The following is a 13,478-nucleotide window of genomic DNA, read 5'->3' as shown; positions in this document are numbered from 1 at the left end:
AATGTGTCCCTGCATTTCCCTGAATCTCACAGGAAACAACTCACTCGGCTGGTGGAGGGACCCACGCACTCTGCGGCCCTGTGGAACAGGTCAGCCAGCCCAGGGAAGGAGCACCACGGTGCCTCACAGGCAGGGCGTTGGGGGCGCACGGACCACAGGCTGCTGTTCTTGCCTGCCTCGGCATGAGCTTTCTGTAATTCCCAAGACAGAGTTATCTTAGGTCGATTAGCCCTTCAACTATACAACTCTCAAGGCATGAATCTCAGCTATACTTTGAATGGTGGCAGGTTGTAACTGTTCAAACTTCTTTGTGTTTTTGTTTTTAGCCTAATAGCACCCTCTGTTGTTCTTAGAGATTTTCAGCTTAGAATAATTATAATTCACTTTTAGTCTATAGCGAGCCTTCAGAAGCATCAGGGTGGTACCCTCTTCATTCTGTCTTTAGTTTGTACTGGTATAGTTTTTCTGTTACATCTTATCAGAAAGCATAGGTTAGGTTTTCTACTTTTGTTGTTGTTGTTACCAGTCAGATTTGAGTTCACCTAGATGTCAGTCCTCAGAATTTGCATTTATGCTGTGTATGTCTGGGTGCTGAGCTGCAGCAGTGCTGGTATGGGTACGGTCGCACCTGCGCTCCATCTTAACCGCAAGGCCGAGAAGCAGTAGGGTAGCACCATCAAGTTGGAAATGTTGATGATTTGGTCAAACCACAGTGAGTTACCTTAGCACATGAGGACAGATCTGTTCCCTGGTTTTTGAGGTGGATGTTCATCTAACTGACTTTTCACAGAAAACTAAGTCTGAAATGAAGAGAGGAGCAATGCTGTACTTGTTAGCTGTGTGTTGAGAGTCCTCGGAATAGGCGTGTTTAGTGTTAACTGGAATGGTGGAATGGTAGAGAGGTAAAATAGCATTAGCCTAAAAATTGATAGTAAAAGCTGTGCTTTAATCTATTTCTCAGTTACTGGTGAGGCTGAAATTAGCGCCGGAAGTTGAGTGGCATGCAGGCAGTAGGCCGTCGGGACTGTGTGCTCTGATACTGTAGCGTAGAGTTGTATGGAGAGATGCTGAGAACTGTGCTGCTTAGAGTTGTGTTCTGCGAAGCAGTTGCCATTCTGATGATCCTGAGTGTGAACATGCATTGTTAAAAGGAGACGTGGAGGGAGCAGTGACCTCATGTGCTTTCTAAGGAAAGCCTCAAACACAGAATGAATCCTCTTCATAGTTTTGTGACAAAGATGATATTATTTGATTAAATGCTTTGGTAGAAATGTCATGTGTGTTGAACATGTTAAGTAGCTTTAATTGTTCTTTTTGGATTGTTCTTTTAGGACAGCCAAGAGTGATCTGAGAAGTTCATGTTTTTCTATTAGTTCTTTCCAACTGCAGAGCACTGTATGATCCCTTTAGCACTGTTGGAGGAGATTGCTTTGCCCGGATCAGTTTTCATCCTATCCACTTCAGGGGACAATATATTTTATATTTAATTTTCATATATGTTTTTAAAGATCTGTTAATAAAATATTCTGATAAGTTGATTGATTGCTGATGGAGAATATAATGGAAGTAATCATTTTTGAGTTAGCGCTTTTCTTTGTAAATAAAGAGCTAAAATACCATTGGAGATAAGAACATCTAAATTTTACTGAACAGATGTAAATCGGTGAAAATAATGGGAAATAGATGTTTTGATAAGAATATTTAGGTTTTAACGTATAATCATTAGGTTTTACTCCTGTTAAAGCAGATATACCAGATTCATCAACATGGGGTAATCAAGATTCTGCACAGACCAACGGAATTGACAGTGTTTTGTCAAAGGCTGAAATTGCATCTTGCAGTTACGAAGCCAGGTATGTAGAAGTTAAGTGTGTTCAATTACGAGTTAATTTAATGAATTAATTTTCCGTCATCTGTTGAAGTGGATCCAGACATGCAGTAAAGGCTTGTGACTTCAGTATGTTACAAGCATGCTATCTAAAGTTATTTTTTGCCTTAATCCCTCCAGTTACCTTCCTCCTCAACCTTCCCTGCCATAGATCTAGATAATTAGCTTCAAAACTCCCTTATAAATCAGTTTGTTTAATGATGGAAGGCAAAAAATTGAGCATTTTTATGTGTATTTTTTAAAGCATAAAATAAATGATTAGGTTGCTTTTTTTATTATTTTTTAAAGATTTATTTTTATTATTTTTTTATTGGAAAGGCAGATATATAGAGAGGAGAGACAGAGAGGAAGATCTTCCATCCACTGAGTCACTCCCTAAGTGAGCGCGATGGCCAATGCTATGCCGATCCGAAGCCAGGAGCCTCTTCCGGGTCTCCCACGCAGGTGCAGGGTCCCAACAGCTCCAGCTGTTGCAGCTAATTAGGGAGTTGAACCAGCAGATGGAAAATCTTTTCTCTCTGTGTCTCTCTCCTTCTCTCTGTAAATCTACCTGTCCAAGAATAAATAACATCAAAATAAAATAAGGAATAGGTCACTGGGGAATGTTAGGCCTGCAGGCTATGGAAACCCCACAAAATCATTTAGTTTGGGCCTGCCATAGCAACTGTAGGCAAGATGTTTGAATTTGAGGCTAATTTTTAAAAGGATGACTTTGGGGGCCCAGTGGCGTGGCCTAGCTGCTAAAGTCCTCCCCTTGAATGCGCTGGGATCCCATATGGACGCCGGTTCTAATCCCGGCAGCTCCACTTCCCATCTAACTCCCTGCTTGTGGCCTGGGAAAGCAGTCAAGGATGGCCCAAGGCCTTGGGATCCTGCACTTGTGTGGGAGACCCAGAAGAGGCTCCTGGCTTCGGATCGGCATAGCATCTGCCCGTTGTGCTCACTTGGGGAGTGAGCCATCGGACAGAAGATCTTCCTCTCTCTCTCTCTGTATATCCGCCTTTCCAGTAAAAGTAAAATAAATCTTTATAAATAAATAAATAAATAGATAGATAAAGGATGACTTTGTATGGCTATTGAGTGCTGTGATAAATATCCTAATGCCGTTTGACAGAAAAAAGGTTCTCTAGCCATGCTTAAAACAAATCATTACCTTCACATTGCTAAATGTAGGCTTCATGTGCTGAACTGCATATCTAGTGCATCACCTCAAGTTTGCCCTTTCTAATACTTGACATTTTTCTGCTTTACTAGTTTGGTTACTTTTGTACTTAACATGTTTATGTACAACTTAGATATGTGTGTGTGTATGTATGTATACACATACTAATTATATAATAACTGAATTAAAAACAAGGCCTGTTGAGTATGAGCCATTCTTTGCTAGGCAAATACATCATCATATCATGAGCAGAATGACATTTCTCTTGTTTATCTTGTTAAACCCAAACCCAGCACCTCACAAAATGCCTGAATGGAAGAATCGTTCTTGTCAGTTCCCCTTCTTTCATGCTTTTCCTTCCTGTGGAGGGCACCTCACTTGCCAGGGACTGTATCAGTGGGCTGTCTTGGTACGGAGTTGGAATACGGGAAAGGATGCGTGTGGCTTTGGGTGACTTGGCTTTCTGTAGGGCCTGCACATTGGGAGATTGCACAGACTGAGTAACTGAACACAGCATGGTTCTTAGAGCAGGCTAAACCTTTCTAAGTAAGCTCCTGGAAAATATTAAATAAAGGCATAAGATAACCATTTTTATATTACATAATAGCATTATATACCGTGGTGATTGTATTGCGTTGTTACTTTGCTTACGGTTTTACTACAGTATGTGCTTTTGGTTCTTTATGGAATGATCAAATGGAATTTTACTAATGGTGTAAAATTCCATAATTATAGTTTTATGCTGAATGCTCCAAAATACCAAAGGTAATGTGGGGCATTGAGACAAGCAGTAGATTTAAAATTTACCATTTTCAATTAGGTCCCTCAAAGTTCTGGAACCCTGGCTCCTGCCCAGAGTGATGTCCTACCATATACAATGCTGTTGGCATCTCAACCACTGTGGAGCCACTTCAGGAGCATGGAATTGGTCAATTGGGAATTGGGTGGTAATAGGATGAGTACATTTTGTCTGTTTGTCACATAGCACTGTTTTGTGTAGTTCTTGCGTTTATATTCTTTGTCTTTGGGGGCTGAACCCTGGCCAAACTGTGCCGTGTGTTAAGGGAAGTAAACCTCTTTTTGAAGCACATTCCTGCTCTGTGGTGGTTGTGATATCACCAGCATATGGCATGCTGGCATCTCTGCGAAGGGGCCAGAGGTCTGAATCGTAGGAGAAATGATCAGATACGGACAAGAGATGTCATTTATACTAATCACATGAGTGTGTGATAATTTTTTTGTTTGTTTGTTTGTTTTGGGGGGAAACCTGTACGTTTTCTTAATGCTTATATTTAGCCCCTAATGAGAGAGTAGTTAAGTGGAGATTGTATATTAGTAGCATGGGGAAATATCAATATATTTAATACTTGCTTTTGAAAGCTTCTAATGTAATCTCTGCTATATTTTTTTCTCTCTCTCCAGACAAGTTGGTATTAAAAATGGAATGTTTTTTGGGTATGCTAAACAGCTGTGTCCTAATCTTCAAGCTGTGCCATATGATTTTGATGCATATAAGGAAGTTGCCAGAACAATGTATGAGACCTTGGCAAGGTACAGTGTGTAATCCCGTCATCTCATGTCTGTCTGTCTTTCCATTAGCGACTGGTAAGGGCAGTCCAGTTTTCTTCAGCATCGTCAGGGTCGCTTTCGGCAGATGTTCCTCAGCATCCTACTTTGAAGGTCTTTCAGAAGCTGATCAGCACAATCTAGAAGAACTCTTTTACATTGCTGAAATTGTTCCAGCACTTCTTGTTGCTGACAAAAATATTTAATTTCGGGACCTCCGTAACTTCGAGTCAGTGGTTCTGGTTTTTCTGCCATGGAACCAGAGAGATTAAGATTAGAATTTATTTAACATATAACCATTCTCTTTCATTACATTTGATTTGTAGTGTTGTTTAGATTCATTACAACCTATAGTGAACCTTGTATCTTCTTGAAATTATTAGGTATGCCAAAGTTAGTTTTTAGAAAAAATTAGTGCTTTGTGGTGTTTTCCAAATGGGCTCATTAGCTGGCTTTACAAAAAAGATTAATCTTTTAAGTATTTTGTAAAGGTATTTTTAATGTTGGGTTGAAATTCAATTTAAAATAAATTTTGGCAGGCTGTGTATACTTGAAAAGCAGGGGTCAGTGCTGTGTCTATATGAGGGGTTAAGTCTGTCACAACTTCTCAGCTCCCTATGGACAGAGTGGTCAAGTGGGTGAGGCTGTGTGCAATCAAGCTTACCAGAACAGGCGTCTGGTTAGGCCTAGGTTTATCAATCCCTACACTGATGTCCTCACTTTCACCTCTTCTTTCTTATGTTGAATTTTGAACATCAGTGTGCAATACACACATGTCAAAGTTCCTTACTCTTAGTTTCAGAGAGAGAAGTAGGGTTCAGTCCTTGACTTGGTGGGATTTTACTTTGGTAGGGAAGGAAAGGGATAAACAGATAAATGAAGTTATCTGGCATCAGTCTGTGGGACTGAGTACTAAATGGTAAGCCCATGTGTCACAGCTACTTTTTAAAAACTAGGATTATTTATTCGTTTATTTATTTATTTGAAAGGGCAGATTTACACAGAGATAAGGAGAGACAGCAAGATCTTCCATCCTTGGGTTCACTCCCCAAATAGCCGCAATGGCTGAAGCTGAGCCTATCTGAAGCCAGAAGCTTCCTCCAGGCCTCCTGCAGATCTCCTATATAGGCTCAGAGTCCCAAGGCCGTGGGCTGTGCTCTGCTGCTTTCCAAGGCCGTAAACAGGGAACTGGATGGGATGTGGAGCAGCCAGGACACAGACTGGCACCCATAGGGATGCGGTGCTTGGAAGGTGTAGGATTAGCCAATTGATGCTTCGCACCTGGCCCCTAGTCACAACTATTCCTAAGACCAGAAAACAGGCATATTCCTGTTGCCAAGTGGAGAAAGCTTTAAATCCTAGTCCAAGGTCGAGGCTAGTGGCAGGTGGGTTCCAAGAATTGGTGACTCAGGGGTGGAGTGGTGCAGCTGGTGTTCTGAGCGTCAAGTCCCAGAGAGCAAACTGCCCACCTAGGCCTCAGATCAGGAGGATTTGAGGAAGAATTCTATCATGGGCCAGTCCTGAGAAGATTTTAGTCTGGAGACATTTTCAATGGCCTGTTTCTATTCTTAGAGGAAAAATTCAGTGTTCTACCATCCTTTCAAAATCCTGCCTAAGCTTCATACTCACCCTGCCTCGGTGCAGCTTTCACTCTGAAGCAATGTTCCTCACATCAGCTATACCCTTTTGTTCTTAAAAATTGTACTTTTGATTTATTGTAGCCTAAATAACACATTTTCAGTATTTGAACAGAGCAGTTACTCTGATTTGTATCCCACTGTCAGTTGAGAAAGGTCAGGCCTTGTTTTCTCAGCATATTCATTAGCAGGGGGTCATTGGAGACATTTTTGGCTGAAGCCTCTTTGGTTGCCTCTCATTGCTTTGCAGTCTGTTTCCCGATGCCATAGCCCTTACTGTAGATTAGTCTGGAGCTATGTAGCAACTTATTGTCTTCACCAGGTGACTGAAAGAAGACAATGAAAAGAAAACAATAAAAAGAAGGGGGTTTCCAGGGGATGCAGTTGGGGTTTTCTTGGGCATTTTGGACAATTATTTTCTTGATCCTGCACGTCCTGGGACCTGTTGTAAAAGATATTTAATTATAGATTTTTTGTTTTGTTTTGTTTATGAGAACAATAGTTAATTATTTGGTTGTGTGGTTTCTCTGTTCATTAAGTATTTTTATAAACTCTGGTTTAAAATGTTTTGGTTTAAAATGTTTTAACAACTTGGCAACCTCTTGTTTACTATTCATGGGTTTACAAAAGAAATAGAAAGGAATTCTCAGTGTGGAAAAACTGGAATGCTAACTCCTGTATTTTGGATAGTTATTGTGAAAAAAGAAGACTGACTTTGAACTTAGCAGTTGAGTGACTGAATAATGGCAGTTCCAGCAGTTCATGTAAATGGCTGGACTTCGATACCGTGAAGACTTTGTTTGCAACCTTTGCGTCAGCACATGGCCAGACTCCCTGCTTTGCTTTGTGTTGCTAGTTACACTCACCACATTGAAGCTGTCAGTTGTGATGAAGCACTGGTCGACATCACGGAGATCCTTGCAGAGACCAAACTGACTCCTGATGAATTTGCAAATGCTGTTCGAATGGAGATCAAGGACCAGACGAAGTGTTCAGCCTCTGTTGGAATCGGTTAGTGTCCAGCTTCTCTTGGACTCCTTTTGTTCAGTACAGTTGCTTTGGGATTCTTGAATGCCACTTGGTTCTGAACAGTGTTTTCATTAACTTATTACTATCTAGTGCCTTTTACCTTGAGTATCTCTTAGTATTGCTTACTTGTAGGCAATTCATAAGCTGAACAGTGTGGAGAAGCTAACAGAATGGTTGATACCGTTGTATTAAACCTGTTTGTTTACACATTTATTACTCATTCTTAAAAAATAAATTATATGTTGTAGGTTTTTTTCCAGGAGTGAATTTATAGTCTTCATGCAAAGTACAGAATAAATAGATACAGGTAGTCACATATGTATTAGATCAACTATATAAATGGAGACTGGCATACTGGGAAGTTAAGATATATTGCATTACACTTCTCCTGAATAAAAGTAGGACTCCAAAGAAACATTTAAATGTACATTTATAATACAATGCAAGAGTTTCTACCTTTGCCTATACCATGCCCCGATACACTTATTTCTGTTACTAAGGAATTATACTACTGTGATAAGATGAGGGAAAAGGACAGAAGGGAAGGAAGGGGCCCCTATACCTACAAAGCTATACTATGGGAAGTAATTTTTTTTTAAAGGGTGGCAGGCTACAGGTTACTGGTAGGAAGAGAGCTTAGTACCAATTTTTAAAAATAATTTATTTTCGATGATTTTCACTTGGTGAAGAAGAATACTTGCCATGTGGACTACCAACCAGGGTGGAAAGGGTCAGGGAATGGGGAAAAGTGAGTGAGACAACTATTCCAACTACCTGGTTTCTTCCTGTCCCTGGGGGACGTGGGGAGAGAAGGGAAAGGGCTGCTCCAAGCAGCCTAACTACATCAGTGCCCCAGGGATGGGGGGCGGCCACCCAGTGTCATTCCAGGGTCCCCAGTGTGGAACATGTTCTGAGAATACTGCCTAAGTGGTTTCAATACTTCAGTGATGCTGTTGAGTTCGTTGCTCCAAGATTGAGGAAAAGCCTTTCAAGGTTCATTGGCTGACAGTTCACCTTAGAGTTTCCATTTGCCCAGATAATCGTCCTCAAATCTTAACTGTAATTTGTTCTGCCTTCCATGGCACTAGATGTCCTCTGCAGGCCTCAGTGAACTGGCTGTTAGGGGTTCATGTGCATCTGGGCATGCCATGCACTGCACAGCCCTCGGCAGCAGAGGAGATCCAGTAGCAGTCCATTGTGCTGCCTCCTGGAGTGTGAGCCACACCATGCCTGAGGAGTCAGAGTGCTGACCTGCACACGGGCATCTTGGCGCACATCTGGCCTACCTGCTCTGTCGTTCCTGTACTTTGTTTCTTCAGTGGCTCTTCTCTCTCTCTCTCTTTATTATTATTATTATTATTATTATTATTATTACAAAGTCAGATATACAGAGAGCAGGAGAGACAGAGAGGAAGATCTTCCGTCCGCTGATTCACTCCCCAAGTGACCGCAACGGCTGGTGCTATGCCGATCCGACGCCAGGATCCAGGAACTTCTTCCGGGTCTCCCACATGAGTGCAGGGCCCCAAAACATTGGGCCGTCCTTGACTGCTTTCCCAGGCCACAAGCAGGGAGCTGGATGGGAAGTGGAGCTGCCGGGATTAGAACCGGCGTCCATATGGGATCCCAGCGCGTTCAAGGCAAGGACTTTAGCTGCTAGGCCATGCCGCCAGGCCCAGCTCTTCTCTTTTAACCTTTGTTTTGTTGACTCTTAAGTGGTATCCTCTGGAACCTGCTCTGTCCGATCTGAGCATTTCTGTGTCACCTGTTCCTTTCTGCACCTCTATGATGTCAGAATATCACAAGCAAGACAGAAAATTTGACATATTTAATACATTTGAATGATCCTGTGGCCAGCCTGTGTCTGACTCGTGCTGCTAGCCTATGTGGCCCTATAAACTTCACTATCAAACTCATTTTCTGTGTCCCGTTATGAGATTTGATATCTTTAATTGTAAATAAAAATGAATGATCTCTTGAATTATCTCTTTCCCTTTTCATGTTGTAGGTTCTAACATTCTCCTTGCTAGAATGGCAACCAGAAAAGCAAAACCAGACGGACAGTACCACTTAAAACCAGAAGATGTGGATGATTTTATCAGAGGCCAGCTCGTTACTAATCTACCAGGTAAATAGAAATTCTTTGGAAATTTTTTTTGGCTACTGTAGACATTCATAAGTACTTTACATATTTTTGTAATATTATCTTTTCCCAAGCATGAATATTAAACATTTTTTAGTCTGTTTCAATGTAGTGAAAAACGAAATTTGAATGTCTTCATTTAAAATCCTATTAATTATTTTCTCTGGACCATAATAGTACTTTTCAGTTTTGATTGTAAAGGTTGTTTTTCATGTAGCAAAATTAAAGGTTTTAAGAAATAATTTTCGGGGTCATTACTATGGCATAGCACGTTCAGCCACTGTCTGGCATTCAATAAGGGTGCTGGATTGAGCTCTGGCTGCTCCAGTTCTGATCCGGGTTGGTGCTACTGGCATGAGAAAGCAGCAGCAGAGGAAGGCACTGCAGCCATGTGGAACCTGCAAGGTGCTCTGTAATCCTGACCTGGGCTTGGCCCAGTCTTAGTCATTGCAGCCATTTCGGGAGTGAGCCAGCACTGTCTTTCTCCTCTCTGTTTCTGCCTCTCTCTAATTAAGACTTATTTATTTTTATTGGAAAGGCAGATTTACAGAGATAAGGAGAGACAGAGGAAAAGATCTTCTGTCTGTTGACTCACTCCCCATAAGTCCACAAGGGCCAGACCTGAGCTAATCCCAAGCCAGAAACTTCCTCTGGGTCTCCCACGTGGGTGCAGGGCCCCCAGACTTTGGGCCATCCTCTGCTGCTTTCCAAGGCCATAAGCAGGGAGCAGGATGGGAAGTGGGGCTGCCGGGACAAGAACCAGTGCCGATATGGGGTCCTGGTGCATGAAGGTGAGAATGTAACCACTGAGCCATTTCGCCAAGCGCAGTTTTCTAAGTTTAATGAGCAAATGAAGTAAAGCCTAAAGGTGAAGTGCTTTGTTTTCATAAACTTGAGATACTGTGGAACAATTTCTACCTGCACCTTTCTTGTCTAAGACAGAGGTATCATTTATTATAAAGCCACCTAGGTCAACCTCCTGAAGCCTCTAGGTACTTCTCTTTATGTAGACTTAGTGGTACTTGCAGATGCATAGTGTTAAGCCTCAAAAGTTATGTGGAGTTCAACTAGAAATATCTTCTTTGGTCATGAAATAGTAAATTATTGAAATGACATTTTCTGGTCAACAGATTCCTGACCCTCTAGTAAGTATGTAACCTAAAAATTTATCATTTTAAAATGATGAAAAGGATGTTCTTAATGGTCATCTTGAGGTTCAGTTTGAAGAGTAATTAGGATTATAAATTCTGTTACTTTAGTACATACGCAGTGATCCGTTTTTTGTTATTTTTGATAATGTTTACATTGTTTATCAGGGTGGGAAAGCTCAAGAATTAGAGGAGATTAGGGGTAAGACCTTTGTTTCCAATTTTTTTTTCTGTGTTGGAGAAGATAAGGGGAGAAGCCACACCCAGCCTCCCAGCTGCCCCAGTACCCAGGAGATGGGAAGGGGTTTGCTCATGTGGATTCCATAGTTCTGAAATGCTGTTTATCTCGCCAATCCAGGATGAGGAAATCCTTCCAGTCCACCTTAGAATCTCCATTTGTCCAAATATTAGCTGTCAGTGCTTGGCTGGGGTAGTTGACTGACTTGTTCTACCCTCCATCCTCTGCTGTGGTACTGGATATCCTCTGTAGGCCCAATGGGAATGCTGTATCTTCCATGTGCATCTGGATATGCCATCCACTGCTCCGTCTAAGCCACTGAGGAGGCTAAGGTCTGCCGCATGCACTCCATGGTCAAACCATGGAACCTGCAATTCTCCCCACGGTTGGAGTTCTGAGTTCAGTGGTTCATTTGGAAGATCCCCAAAGAAATCTTTTCTGAAGTGATCCCAGAATCCCACTCTCGTGTGTGCTTGCCTGTATGGGGTCCAGCTCTATCACCCATATGAGCCTATGCACACACTGGTAGTTGCAATTGCTGGGTTGGTTCTGTCTCCAGCCCTGCCTCTTATGTAAACCAATTGGTGCTCTGACCCAGCCCAGTCCTACCCACCACACACTCAGCCCTAATGTACACCGGTGGGAATTACAGCCTAGTTGAAACAACCCGCAATAACTTTGCTAGATCTACCCTGACCCTGGCTCCTGTGCTTGTCACTACTGCCTTCTGTGCAGCAGACTGATGCAGTCTATTCCACATCCCATTTAGTGCTCATACACGTCAATGGGCATTGAAGCCTAGCTCAACCCAGCTGAGCCCACTGTTAGGCCACACTCAAGCCAGCGAATTCCACCACCTGTCTAGCCAGGTCTGCCCTCAGCCCTAGTTCTCATGTTCACCCAGTGGGAGTTGCAGCCCATCAGAGAGGTGCTCACAGTTTCCCTACTGGTCCCACTGCTTGCCCTCCTTGCACTTTCCTGGTGGTTTTACAATCTTAGCTTAACAGGACTTGCCCTCTTTCCCAGTACTTACCAACTGATGCTGTGGCAAAGTTCAACCCACCTGCCCTTACTCTGACTCATGCCTGCACCAGTGCATACAGTCGGGTAGCCCAGCATGACTTCCCCTGACCCAGTTCACTTGAAGATGAACAGGCGTTGTAGCATTGCCTGGCCTGGCCTTCCCCATTCAAGTTCTCATGCTTACCAGTGGGGGCCCCCGAAGCTCCCCCATCCGACCCTCAGTCTCACATGCACTGGTGGGTACTGCAGCACAGTCTGGTATGGCTATCCTCACCTTGACATTGGCCCATGAGTGCTGTAGCCTGGCCCAGCCTGATCTGCCCTCAGTTCCAGCTCATGCTGGTGGGTGCTGCAGTCTAGCCCAGCTCAGCCATCCCCCAATCCTGGCCCTAAGGTAAACTAGCTAGTGTTGTGACCAACCTGGCCTGTGCTGCATCCTGTTTTGGTTCTCAAATCCGCCAGTGGATGTTATGATGTTATGAACTGGTCCAACCTGTCCTGATCTGGGCTGCTCCTGTCAAAGAGTTCCCCAAGTTCTTCTATCAGACCTGCTTCCCAGTGACAATTCCCATACATGTGGGTCCTTGGCCCAGGCTGACTTACTCTACTTCCTGTGCTGGCAGGAACAGTGGCATTGCCCAATTGGGCTGTACCCATTCGGGCTCTTACTGTGGGGAGCTACAGCCCAGTCATACCGGGTCCATGCCCAGACCTAGTTCTTGGGTGGTTCAGCAGGTGCCAAGACCTAGCCTACCCTATCCTACACCTGTCCTGGCTTTTATGAGCATCAACGGGTGCTGGAATCTAACCCAGTCTGGCAAACCCCAGTCCCAGACCACAGCCATGCTGAGCGACGCTGCAGCAGTGTCTAGACCAGATCCCCACCCCCATTCTGGCTTTTGTGCTCATCAGTGGGAGCCACAACCCAGGTTGGGTGTCCTCTTAGCTCCCCAACAGTTCCTGTTTCCAGCCACAGATCTTGCATGTGCCAGTGATTGCTCCCACCCTTCTGAGCCTTTGCCGTAGGATGCTGCAGTCACAAAATCATTTGTTCTGGTCTTAGCAAGGCAACTACAAGCCAAACTTGAAATTCAGTTAATTACAATAACTAATTTTGAGTTGATAATTTTGTAGGGTCCATACATGCTAACTGTCCAAATGACCCTTGGCAGCTGAGTACTCACCCCAGATCTCTGGGTCCCGGGATGGAGTAATAGAAACCTAGGTCCAGAATGGTGTAACTGGGACTGCAGCTTCTGCTCTGATGTGGGTTCCGGGTGTCCAGTGCAGTAGTTGAACTTGCTATAGCACAGGACCTGATTTCCTCATTCGCTTACCCCCAGCTCCCAGTCTGTTAAAGGAAACCAGTCAGGTTGGATTGGTACTTGCTCATGTGGCCTCGTTTAAACTTAATTATCTCTTGAAGGACTCAGTGTCCATGTATAATCACAGTGTGAAATTCTGGCAGTTAAGTATTAGATACACAAATTTGGCTAATACATAATTCAGACCAAAATACTGTCTTTAAAGTGAGTCAGTTTTATGGTTTTCTTTCACAGAAATAGTTTTACCTTGTTGATCTAGTAACCTTACTGTTCCCCTTCACTTGCTTCAAGGTTACTTGAGAAGAAAAAACATTTACAT

General features: G+C 43.1%; 1 protein-coding gene across 6 annotated transcripts in view; it reads left to right on the top strand.

Moving 5' to 3' along the window:
- The window catches only part of REV1 (REV1 DNA directed polymerase), a 62,481-nt gene that overhangs the window by 37,265 nt on the left and 11,738 nt on the right, over nt 1-13,478 (top strand). For 4 of the 6 annotated variants that reach the window (XM_040993801.1, XM_040993797.1, XM_040993799.1 and 1 more), the window contains exons 8-11: nt 1,745-1,853; nt 4,473-4,601; nt 7,110-7,264; nt 9,291-9,410. In XM_040993801.1, the coding sequence (XP_040849735.1) occupies nt 1,745-1,853; nt 4,473-4,601; nt 7,110-7,264; nt 9,291-9,410 (513 nt within the window). The remainder of the gene's footprint in view (nt 1-1,744; nt 1,854-4,472; nt 4,602-7,109; nt 7,265-9,290; nt 9,411-13,478) is intronic. The other 2 variants (XM_040993802.1, XM_040993798.1) reach the window with 1 other exon arrangement.

This window comes from Ochotona curzoniae, unplaced genomic scaffold (genome assembly GCF_017591425.1).
Source record: "Ochotona curzoniae isolate NIBS_2020 unplaced genomic scaffold, NIBS_Ocur_1.0 contig_883, whole genome shotgun sequence".
Lineage (NCBI taxonomy): Eukaryota > Metazoa > Chordata > Mammalia > Lagomorpha > Ochotonidae > Ochotona > Ochotona curzoniae.
The sequence above is the reverse complement of the archived record's forward strand: the minus strand, read 5'-3'. Positions and strand labels throughout refer to the sequence as shown.